At 38.8% G+C, this 12,541-nt stretch overlaps 1 protein-coding gene across 1 annotated transcript in view; it reads left to right on the forward strand.

Moving 5' to 3' along the window:
• The window catches only part of ttc39c.L (tetratricopeptide repeat domain 39C L homeolog), a 45,560-nt gene extending 35,104 nt beyond the window's left edge, over window positions 1-10,456 (forward strand). Inside the window, exons 6-14 of the mRNA XM_018267944.2 lie at window positions 1-57; window positions 2,624-2,717; window positions 3,109-3,216; window positions 3,344-3,453; window positions 4,803-4,926; window positions 5,170-5,267; window positions 5,844-5,948; window positions 8,572-8,610; window positions 9,945-10,456. The exon at window positions 1-57 is cut by the window's left edge and continues 112 nt beyond it. Of these exons, the coding sequence (XP_018123433.1) occupies window positions 1-57; window positions 2,624-2,717; window positions 3,109-3,216; window positions 3,344-3,453; window positions 4,803-4,926; window positions 5,170-5,267; window positions 5,844-5,948; window positions 8,572-8,610; window positions 9,945-10,034 (825 nt within the window). The 3' untranslated portion in view covers window positions 10,035-10,456. The remainder of the gene's footprint in view (window positions 58-2,623; window positions 2,718-3,108; window positions 3,217-3,343; window positions 3,454-4,802; window positions 4,927-5,169; window positions 5,268-5,843; window positions 5,949-8,571; window positions 8,611-9,944) is intronic.
• The last annotated feature ends 2,085 nt before the right edge of the window (window positions 10,457-12,541 follow it).

Below are 12,541 nucleotides of genomic sequence, written 5' to 3' on the forward strand. Positions count from 1 at the left end.
GCCTATCCCAACTCTTCTCTATTTATGTTCTTTAAGGGAAGAATACAGCGATTAGAGGTACCTGCACTGCTGTACTTCTGTACAATGGAAGATCATATTCACAGAACAATCTTCTGATTAATTCCTATTTACTCCTCCTTGTCAACACGGATGTTTTATCTCACACCCAGTTTCTACAACATAAATACTGGATAGGAAAGAATTATATTTCTTATAGGAGAAGGAAAGCTACCGAGGCAGTTTATTGCCAATAGAATAGCCACAATAGTGCAAGCTATAACACTATATTTATTCTGCAGAATGCTTTACCATACCTGAGTAAACAGCTCTAGAAGCTCTCTCTGTTTCTTTAGTATAGCACCTGCCATATTAGCTTGGTGTGACATCACTTCCTGCCTAAGTCTCTCCCTGCTAACTGAGTATGCTCAAGCCCAAGCCCTGGAGGTTTGTGCTGAAAGAAGGAAGTCTGATACAGAAGCCCATGAGTACACAATAGAAGGAAAGAAATGTGGTGTTTCTTTTGACAGAGGACTCAGAGCAGCATTACTTTGAGGGTTTGCTGGTGTATTAATATAGACCTTTCTGAAAAAGCTTACTTAATTTTAGCCTTTCCTTCTCCTTTAAGTAAGCAGTATTTTCCTTCTTTGCACATATGCAACTGCAATATTACGTGAGCCATTTTTTTCATACACAACAAAAGATTGTATGCCCAGTAGGGGCATTGATAGGTCAATATGGTAGCTTTTATTCATATGTTTTAATGCATACAGTCTCACGCTATAAGCATTCAAGTAATATTCATATATGCTCAATGGAAGAGGAATGCACTGAATATCTAATACTTCTTTATAGCAAAGAATATTTTGCATGACCACGTACAGTTTGTATGAATATATATATATTTATAAACATACACACACCACATATATACACCATATATAAGCATATAGAGAAATGGATGATATTTTAGCGGAAAGCAGCATTTTCTAGCAAGGATGAGTGATTTTTTTTTTTTTTATGGTGTTATAGTTCATGTCTGTGAACTATAACACCAGAAAATGCAAAGGAAAGCTAAAATCACATTGTCTCTCCTTCCCCAAAGCATAGCTAAGCTGGAATATCTGATGAGTCAGGTCACTTTTACATTCCAGCTTAAAGGGAATATAACACCACCAAATTCTAGCATTTGCACTCTCTGCTATTAAAAACGAATTTCCAGTAGAAAAAAAGAGGAATGAAAAAAAGAGGAACATTTGTCAACCCTGAGGTAAGAGTCTTACCTTGACTCATGGTTAAAACAACCCTTTTCCAGTGCAAGTGAATTAGAGGAGGAAGGGCAGTTTTGGGGGCCTCTGCTGTCCTTTATGGTAAAGTAAGTTTTAGAAAACCCCACCATCACACCCTGGCACCTTCCAGTCACTTCCATGCTAGTAATGGGAATTGATATTGACTGATGTTACTTTGTTGCCCTCCGCTTCAGTGGTTGGTATATCTGACAAAGGGGCCTACACCAAAACATTACATCTTTTCCACAAATAAACACTGCCCCACTTGCAGTTGCCAGTTTGTGCCGGTATTTACATTTATGCATGAAAGCAATGCAAGTGCCATATTAGAAACTTCACAAGTCCACCTACAGTGTATAATTGGTTCCAGAGTGACAAAAGTCAGTACAGTACAGTACACAATCTACTGACACGCCTGGAATTAATGCACCTGGCTCATCTATACGTTATCCTCACTGCACTAAACTGCATTAAATACCTGCAATTTGGTGGGGAAGGTTTTTACACTGTCATTGCCTGTTATTTTATTGTTTAAGAACATTGCTTTCAACCTTTCCATCTGTTGAAGGATAAGGCAATTGCGCCTTTGCATGGCTAATGTCTGGCTGCAATTTTCACACAGAAAGCTCAGAATTTCAGGGAGGTTGTCTCCTATAGAGTCCAATCTAAGAAAATAATTCTACAAATAAAACAATGTCCTTTTTAAAAAAGTAAAACAGTAACCTACTAATGCCTCCACATTGTAAAAAGGTTTTGTAACAATATTCATAGAGCACTTTAGAACCCCAAGTTAAGGCTGCCCCCTGTAGGATTTCCCTAGTCTAGAATTGCAGCAGGTAAAACCTTCAAATTGTGTAATTGCACAAAAATACATACAGAGCCATTTTCATTACAATATTTCAGAGTTTCCACTGTCAGGTCTTCACACTAGGGGTCAGGAAGGCCAGAAGAAAATCTGGGTCATTAATCAACATGGTCTTATCTTCTACCTTTTTATTTTTTAATTGGGTATTTGGGAATTGTCATCAAGCTGCTTTTTGGATGCAGGTTGTTCCTATGCCCATTAAAGGGCACAATATGAGTAGTGATAAAATATCTAACTGCCTGTATGTAACACATTTATATTTCCTCCCAGTGGTATATTTTGGCAGGGCAGTTCCCTAAGAGGGACGGGGACTACCAGAAAGTAGGTGTGGGTTTTGGCATCTGGGCATAGCAGGCCATTGCTGGGATAGATGTCACTTTTATTTTAGGAGGTGTGCCTTAGAGTCTTTGTGAGTGCAGTTTTATATTTCTGGTAAGGGAAGCTTTCATTTTGTTTTCTCTCTTCCTCTTAGTGTCAAATAAACAGTGCCTTGACTTCTTTCCACACCGCCCTGGAACTCGCAACGGACCAGAGGGAGATTCAGCATGTTTGTCTGTATGAAATAGGTAGGATTCAGCTTGGGCACAAGCATCGGCCTTTTGCTTCACACCATAAGAGAAAGGAAGCCCAAGTAATCCCTGAGCTGCTCTATAGTGCCCTGGAGTATATTTGGCTGCTGAAATGCAATGTGTTCTCTAATCATTCCCATAATTCATAGTTTGTTAGAATCTCTGGCTGTCGCCTAACCCAAGATTGATTCTTTCCGGAGAATCTGTCCTTCCAGAAAACCACCCCAGCAATTGCAGAAATGACTCTGTCACTAATCATTCCTTTCACTACTCACAGACCCAGAAGCAATAGTTTTATAGTCAGGTAGAATGTATTATAGTATTCAGGAAATAGTCTTCCACAACGGCATTAAACTGTATTTGTGTGTTTTTGTTGTTGCTACTTTAGGTTGGTGCAGCATGATAGAAATGAACTATAAGGATGCCTTTCAATCCTTTGAGAGACTGAAGAATGAATCGCGGTGGTCCCAGTGCTATTATGCTTATCTGACAGCAGGTTGGTGTCAGGCAGAAGGTACCTCCAAGAATGGGACAATGAGCCATTTTGTTTTGATGATGGAATTGTTTGCTACCAATATTATTATATATAATATTAATTATGTATGTATGTATGTGGTTTGCAGTGTGTCAGGGGGCCACTGGAGATTTGGAAGGAGCACACGATGTATTTAAAGACGTCCAGAAACTTTTCAAACGAAAGAACAACCAGATTGAGCAATTCTCTGTTAAAAAGGTTTGTATGATTTAGGGGAAAGATTTTTTTTTCTTGGTAACAACATTTTGGTCAGAATAGTTACCCTGGTGCATTGTAGCAGTTTGGCCTTGGTTAATGTAGTAATGTAGTAATGTAACAAAAGCACAACATAAAATGACCTTAGTCTTATCATAACATGTCAGCATTAGCAGCGTTGCAGTAAAGCAGTTTTCTCTCCATGTATATATTGTCATCCATTTAGCCATACAAGTATACACAGCACTGAGTGTCCATACGTTATATTAATAATACAGATAAGGGAATGAGAGAGACAAAGGGAAGGTCAGTGTAATTGTGTCTTGATATTATACTAGAGAAGAGCTACATATTACCAGCTATAGGTACATATTTCATAGACTCTATCATGTATTAGATATTTTCAGCACTCCCCTTCAACAACTCCAACAACCCTGCCAAGGGGATTGCGTAAAAGCTGGAGACACAGAGCTTGGCCACTCATGATTCTTCTCTCATGTTGGGGCCTCTAAGCTTACTGCATTGCCTTGGCCTTGGGATATGATGCTGGGGAAATTTGTCTCCAGTTCTCTGTCAATACAGATGCACTGACAAGTGGAATGGGAATTTACAGTCCACTTAAGTGGGTGAAAAAGTGCTACAAAAACGGAACAAGTGAGCATCATCTAAATGATACGTGTACATACTAATGCCAGATATAGTAATTTGGACAGAGTTTGCTGCAGCATATATCCATAGACAGCACTCCAATTGAAATAAAACCATCTTCAAACGCCAACGTTTCGAGTGGCACCCCACTCTTTGTCAAGCATTGCTTGACAAAGAGTGGGGTGCCACTCGAAACGTTGCATCGTGCTGCTGTCCTGCTATGCAAATATTTGCAAACATTGAAAACAGTTTTATTTAAATTGGAGTGCTGTCTATGGATATATATTCGTAAACTATGTAGGAGCCCTTGCAAACAATGACGTTCACCCAAATGTACTGTGGGCTGAAAAATAAATGCGGTTGAATTGGAATTACTTGCAGAGTTTGCTGCAGTCCAGTAACTTATAGCAACCAGTGATTATCTCTGTAAAGAAGGGTTGGGAAACCTAGGGCCCACTATCTTTCATCAGTTGCATATTTAAGGCTGGTAAAATAGTAAGAATACCACTACATGTTTATAGCTGCTCAAGCCTTACAGCTCCCTCTAGTGGTGCAATGTGCAACTGAACCATGAATTCTGTGGCTCCCTATTCTGGTGACAAGAGGAAAGGAATTTTATGTTGTTAAATTTTAGGGAAATCCTGTGCTGATCTAGATACTGGGTATACTTGTTGCATTCTTAAACCAGTTCTGTTTTTTCACAGAGTGAAAGATTTAAAAAGCAAAGTCCAACCAAAGAGCTGTGTGTTCTGGCCGCTGTCGAGGTGCTGTATCTGTGGAAGGCTATTCCTAACTGTTCCCTGTCTAACCTCCAACGCATGAGCCAAGGTAATACAATTACCACATATGAAGATTGGTTTGGATGGGTCAGGGGGTATCATATATGTCTCTATGCCTGACACACTAGAAGCACTTTATTTATATATTCAGAAGTGACTATGGGTGGGCTCAGTGGGTCAGATCCATTGCACAAGGGCTGGGCTGATTAGTAATCCTCGCAGGAATTGCACTGCATAGAAGCTCTGTGTCTCAGCATTGAATAACCCCCATGATCTTTTCTTACCTCTAAAGCTTGTCATGAAGTACTGGATCCATCTGTTGTTGGTTTGAGGAGTTTGCTCCTTGGTGCTATACATAAATGTCTGGGGAACACTGAAGATGCTGTTCAGGTACAAAATGCTCTTCTAATAACACAGTCACAGAGCCAATAAGTTATTGTCTGTATGAAATATGGAAAGTGTTTCCTTCTGCACAACTGAGATATTGTTGTCAGGGCTGGAGTTTTAAGCAACTCATGTTCTGCAGTGGAACAGTCCAAAGTCTATATGACAAAATGACAGTTCTCCAGTTGTTAACTGTGTGATGTAAAGGAAAACTATCCTAAATCTTATATATTTATCACCCACCTTGCAAACAGTTCTATGTAACTTTCCAGCAAGAGGTGATTGCTGCAAAGAGATGTCTTGGTAACTCAGTGGTGCAGCTAGCATTGGGCAGATAGCTCCACAGCAAGATATTTCTTTAAACATCTATTTATTAGCATAATAATGAGTGGGATGAGCGTAAAGCACTGGCGAAGGTGATGGCTCCATATAAAAAATAATAAATGAGCAAGGAAGTACAGTTTTCACTATAAATTGTGTTTAACAACCTCTCATTTGTTGCCATAGAAAGTAATTTCTCTTGTTAAGTTTCTTGTTTCTATAATTTTTATAAGAAAGCAAAAACCGCTACTTTTATTTCAGTTTTTCCAGCGCGCTGTTAAAGACGAAATAGGTCGCCAGCTGAACCTGTACGTTCAACCATATGCTTGCTATGAACTGGGCTGCCTTTTGCTGGACAATCCAGAGGTAAGAGGGTCTGCGTATGGTCATTGTGATGTAAGTAAGGGTATAGGATCTAGTTTCCAGAATGCTCAGGACCTGCGGGTTTCTGGATAAAGGGTCTTTCTGTAATTTGGATCTCCATACTTTGCTGAAATCATTTAAACATTAAATAAGCCCAATAGGATTGTTTTACCTCTAATAAGGATTATATTTTAATTAGGATCAAGTACTGTTTTATTATTACAGAGAAAAGGGTAATCATTTATAAAAATCAGAATTTTTTGCTTAAAATGGAGTCTATGTGAGACGGCCTTCCTGTAATACAGAGCTTTCTGTATAATGAGTTTCTAATCAGATAAGGAATCCCATACCTGTGTGTGTGTGTGTGTGTAAATACATATACAGCATAATACACAAGAGACATGAATATCCTGTAAATGATATCGTTATAATTGAAGCTTAGTGATGTAATTTCTGTCACACGATTCACTGAAACTTGTGTATTATAATAAATAAAGTACCCCCTGTTGCAAAATATAAGGATTTTAGAAGTCACCTCGGAGTTCCATGACCTGTATAAAATCTATAATCTAAAAACTGTAGCAATTTGCAGGATTGACAAATGTTCTCCCCCTGGTATTTCTAAGAGCCAAATTCCTCTCTTTTTTACTGGCAATTAGTGTTTTTTTTTTAATAGCAGATAGTGCAAATGCTAGAATTTGGTGATGTCATTATCCCTTTAAACTGGAAAAAGTGACCTGACTCAGCAGATATTCCAGCTTAGCTATGCTTTGGGGAAGGAGAGACAATGTGATTTTAGCTTTCCTTTGCATTTGCTGGTGTTTTAGTTCACAGACATGAACTATAACACCACAAAAAAAATCACTCATCCTTGCTAGAAAATGCTGCTGTTCACTAAAATGCCATCTGTTTCTCTATATTCCTGTATATGGTGTATATATGGGGTGTGTGTGTGTGTGTGTATATATATGTGTGTATATGTATATATATATATATATATATATATATATATATATATATATATATATATATATATATATATATATATATATATAATCCAAGCCGCACTCACAGGTCTTGTCCAAATGTATAAACCATATTAAAGAAACTAACGTTTCGGCTGTTAGTTTCTTAAATACACGGGTTATACAATTGGACAAGACCTGTGAGTGCGGCTTTTTCATTGGAGAATCGTATGTGTACTGGTGGCACGCACCCAGGCAAGAATATCCACATTGTCATGAGTGCTGTGATTTTGGGGAATTGAATAATAAAAATATATATATATATATATATATATATATATATATATATATATATATATATATATATATATATATATATATATATATATATATATATATAAAACAAGAGCCATGAATATCCTGTAATTTATATCCTTATAAACGGTGCTTAGTTATATCATCAGTAATAATTGAGCTTAGTGATGTGATTTGTTTCACATGACTCACTAAAACTTGTGTATTATAATAAATATAGTACCTCCTGTTGCAAAATATAAAGATGTTAGGAATCACCTTGGAATTACATGACCTGTATAAAACACTTTGCTTTGTGTTAATACACACACCCACCCACCCACACACACACACACACACAATATCTCTTATCCAGAAACCCGTTATCCAGAAAGCGCCAAATTATGGAAAGGCTGTGTAAATGATTTCTCTGTAATAATAAAACAGTAACTTGTACTTGATCCAAACTAAAATATAATTAATCCTTATTGGAAGCAGAACCAGCCTATTGGGTTTATTTAATGTTTCTATACATCTTTAGTAGACTTGAGGGGATGAAGATCCAAATTACGGAAAGGTCCGTCACCTGGAAACCCCCACGTCCCAAGCATTCTGGATAATATGTCCCATACCTGTATACAGTATATAAATCTCCTTCTAGGATCAGTATCAGTATACTAGCAATTTCCATTGCCCTTGCTGGACCTTTCACTTACTGTGTTCAGCTGAACAAAACGGTTATGAAACTGAACACAAAATCACTGGTTATGGAGGCTTTATCACATGCTGGTTCTCTTTGCTAAAGGTTTGATGAGAATTTGCAACTTAAATGTATGGCTCACATTCTATGTATAGTGTGGCTTCACTAAGCAGCTCAGCACACTTACATCTTTTCATACAACTGCCGGCATTTCTTCCTTGTGATGAAGATGAGGGTATGATTGGCAGAGAGAAGCTGCTGCTGCTTCCATGCCCACATCTCCCAGTGGCAATATCTATAACATTCATCATAGTATCACCATGTATTAATCACACGGGGGCACCCTGGCATGTAGACGTAGGCAAAGATTAGCAGATAGAAGTGAAACTGCCTAGAGATGCGGCACTTGCAAATGCTACACAGCACTGTGCATTAGTACCAGCATTTCAGTCCCACTGTAGGACATTACGTGCTATTGTATGAAACAAAACATTCATTTAGAATATTTTTCAGGACATCTGAAAGTTCTAGAAAGCTTTGCTCACCGTAGGGAAAGAAAAATGAATTCTTCTTTAATATATATGATATATATAACTGAAGGGACAGGACACATATAGCGCCAGTTTCATTGGTGACAATAACTGCTTATTTCTGGCTTCTTTTGTAGACTGTGGCGAAGGGGAAAACGTTACTTTTTCAGGCAAAGGTAAGTACATGTGAAGTTGTATTGCAAGACCAGTACAAGTTATAATGTGAGATACATTGTGCATTTGTAATATATGGGAGAACAGACTATTATGCTCTCAGAACATCCTTACTCCTTATATATTCATTTATAGTTGTATCTGCCCTACACTTCCATAAACTGAAAGGAAACACCTGCTATCCCTTCATTTTGTCTTTTCTCTTTGTCAAGCCGAAATGTTAGGTTTAGGCTTTGCTTGATGTTTTTTCCCAGATTCCATGAAGGTGGTTCAGTTGCAGGTTTAATCATACATAATGCCATTGGCCAAAGCAATATTTATTGAGATATGTTCTCACCCAGTCTTGAACTGACCCTCGTTGGACCCACAAGTTAAAGTAAACCCAGGGTCCACTTTCACACACAGAAAAGAAAAACTAGTCCTGTGGTGGAAAAAAGAGTGACAGAGGGGAGAGGGGCAGAGGTGAAAACCTAAGAGTCACAAAACGGAATAGGGGCAGGCAGAAGACAATTTAAGAGGTACCTGCCTAGCGCTCCCTATCTTTGCACCCTAAGCAGGTGAATCTTCCTAGTTCCAGCCTCTTCGTACATGAAATGCCAGGGCCTAATTTGAATCCCAGTCCAGACCTGTTCCTAGGCTTGGCTTTATTGGGGCCTGGGTCCACTGGAAGACCCTCTGTTACTCAGGCAGGACAGTCCAACCCTGGTACTTTTATGGGGGGTATTTACTAAAACTCAACTTTTTCTTGATGCTAATAAAAAAAAAAAAAATCAACCAAACTTCCAAATCCCTTTTATTTTCTAATAATTCATCTCAAAAAATGTTGGTGCGAAAAAACGTCCCAAACAAAATTGTGCGTCACTTAGAATTGCGAAACTTTTTCGAAATGACGCTCCAAAAACTTGACTTTCGAATTGTCATTGCGACAACTCATTTATTGGATTATTAAATGAAAACCAGGGCAGAAACATCTTCAGGGACATCTGCCGTTGATTTGTACATGACCTCGACAGGTTTTAGTTTTTGGAGTATTTTTGGATTTCGATTTTTAGCAGCTATGTGATAAAATAAATCTAAAAATTTGAGGGTTTTTTTTCCTCTAAAAATTTGAGTTTTCCCCTTGAGGTTTAATAAATAGGCTCCTTAACCTAATTGTACACTGGAATGTTTTCCCTCCACGTGATTAGGGAGAAAGGACACATCTGAGGTATATTTAGGGCGACAATTATTTCATTTTGAATCCAAGAAGAGTAACATATCCACTGACCTGTCCCATTCGTTTGCAGACAAGTTGTGTTTCTAGCTGAGCAATTGTCTTTCTCCCTCTCTCCTTTAGGAAGAATACACAGGCTACGACTTTGAGAACAGATTGCACGTGCGGATACACGCAGCCTTAGCTTCCCTCAGAGAAGTCCTCCCTCAATGACACAGTCACAGTCTATTTTACACCCGTTTCTGCACTTTAATGAGAAGCAGAGGATCAAAAAGACTGGGCAAAGCGGGGGAATCTACATTGTCCCCCAAAAAATGACCTGTGCCAGAACCAAGGCACAGAATTGGCATTCTGGAATTCATTTTTTTTAAGCTAGGTGATAAGTGAGAGAAACATGTAATATATTCTATTCCTCTGCTAGGTGAGCAGACAAGTAGTTTGGCTGTTCTGGGGAACTCTAATGCTGAGCAGCAGCTCCATCTACTGGACACATTGTAGAACTATATAAGCACTCTTTTTAAACTGGTGGTTCACCTTTAAGATAACTTTTAATCTGGCCAATTATAAGCAACTTTTCATTGATCATTTTTTTTATAGTTTTTTTTTAATTATTTGCCTTTTTCTTCTTACTCTTTCCATTTTTCAAATCTAAAAACAAATGCTTTGTAAGGCTACAAATGTATTCTTATTGTTTTTATTACACATCTTTCTATTTAGGACCTCTCCTATTCATATTCCAGTCTCTTATTCAAATCAATGCATAAGTTGCTAGGGGAATTTACACCCTAGCAACCAGATTGCTGAAATTGCAAACTGGAGAGCTCTGAGTAAAAATCGAAATAACTCAAAACCCCAAAAAATAATAAAAAATGAAAACCAATTGCAAATTGTCTCAAGATATCACTCTCTGCATCATACTAAAAGTTAATTTAAAGGTGAACAACCCCTTTAATTAGTGAAACCAACTTAAAGCAAAGTAACCTGTAGGACAGACACCATTAAACACAAGAGGATCATGTTCACTGTAGTTGTTAGACTGTAGATATTGCTGCTCTTCTGCATTTACAGGATGTGATTCCGCCATGGAACGATAATGCTGTAACTGTGATATTGGCAAGAAGAGCTTAATGTAGGACTTTCCAGCCAGCACATTGGTTCCATACGCTGAACTAGGAAATTCCCAGTAGAAAGCAGCACAAGCCATGCTGCCATCTTGTACCGTCAGCTTTCACTAACATTTACACGGGAGCACTGGAAACCTTTCTATAGTTGTATTTATGAGGCAAATGTATCCCATGTTATTTGTGGGTTTTGTTTTTGGATAATAGTACTATCCCCACATTCCTTAACGGCAGTTCATCTACCTTTTGGGGATATTATTTGTGAGCCATGGGAAGGTGGATGTAGGTTTGTTTTTTTCCTTTAAAGAACCTTTAATGAATGGCCATTTTTGTATAGGCCTCTAGGTATATGGCATTTTGAGAGGACTGAATGGTTTGCAGTGTTTTACTGGATCGATTGAAAACAGAAAGGCCAGGATATCGTAGCAGGAAATCATTTTCCAATAAAGTGGGTATAAAAAAGTCTGACTTATGTGAAACTTTACAGTAATCTGGAAACTTGACTGTAACTAAACTACATCAATCTCTATTGGTGGCAAAACAATCCTATTGAGTTTATTTAGCAACCTTAAAGGAGAACTAAACCCCCCTTTAGCCAAAAGTCCTCACTGTCCCCTCCTTTCGTCCCCCTCCCTGCTACGTGTTACCCCTGAATTGTGTCCACTCTAGAAATACTGACCACACATGCAGAGTCAGTGCAGCGGAGCTCACGGGAGCCATTGTTGGCGCTTCGGTAATCTTATGTGAGCACTGTATTGGCGCATGCTCAATACAACTGCCGAAGGGAAGGAAGAAGACCTGAAGATTACCAAAGCGCCAGAAGATGGTGCCCATGGGCTCCGCTGCACTGACTCTGCATGTGCGGTCAGTATTTCTAGAGGAGACACAATTCAGGGGTAACACTTAGTAGGGTGGAGGCAGAGAGGGGGGGCCAGTGGGGACTTTTGGCTAAAGGGGTTTAGTTCTCCTTTAAGGTCGCTAAATAAACTCAATAGGATTGTTTTGCCACCAATAGAGATTGATGTAGTTTAGTTACAGTCAAGTTTCCAGATTACTGTGCAGGGAGGGGGGCAGTGGGGACTTTTGCCTAAAGGGGGGTTTAGTTCAACTTTAAGGTATGGAGATCCTAGTTACAGAAAGATCCCTTATCGGGAAAACCCCAGGTCCTGACAAGTACTAAGAACATAGTGGCCCCATGGACAATTGGTTTTGTCACAGATACAGCTCATCTGCCTAGTGAGAACAAGAGGGAGCATGTTGTGTTGTACAGTATCAGTCAGGAACTAATGAAAGGTTTATGTGGAGCCCATGTGCCCCTGACCATTGGTAGGGAGTGATAATAAGGAACAAAGAAAAAATGAACAGGCCTCATAGAATCCCACAAAGTCAGGTGTAATAAAAAACTGATATATTAACACATAAGTCAGGGGTACAGACTTGTGTCTGATACTGCACTTAATCATAGGCTCCCCTGCACAACTGCTACCTAAATACATGGCTGTCCGACTATGTAATACAGGTGCTCTCCACCATTTTGGCTGTCTGTTACCGGCCTTCGTGTTGGGGCCCTGATGTAATTCAGGGGGGGGTTCTGAGGAA

Source organism: Xenopus laevis, chromosome 6L (genome assembly GCF_017654675.1).
Source record: "Xenopus laevis strain J_2021 chromosome 6L, Xenopus_laevis_v10.1, whole genome shotgun sequence".
Lineage (NCBI taxonomy): Eukaryota > Metazoa > Chordata > Amphibia > Anura > Pipidae > Xenopus > Xenopus laevis.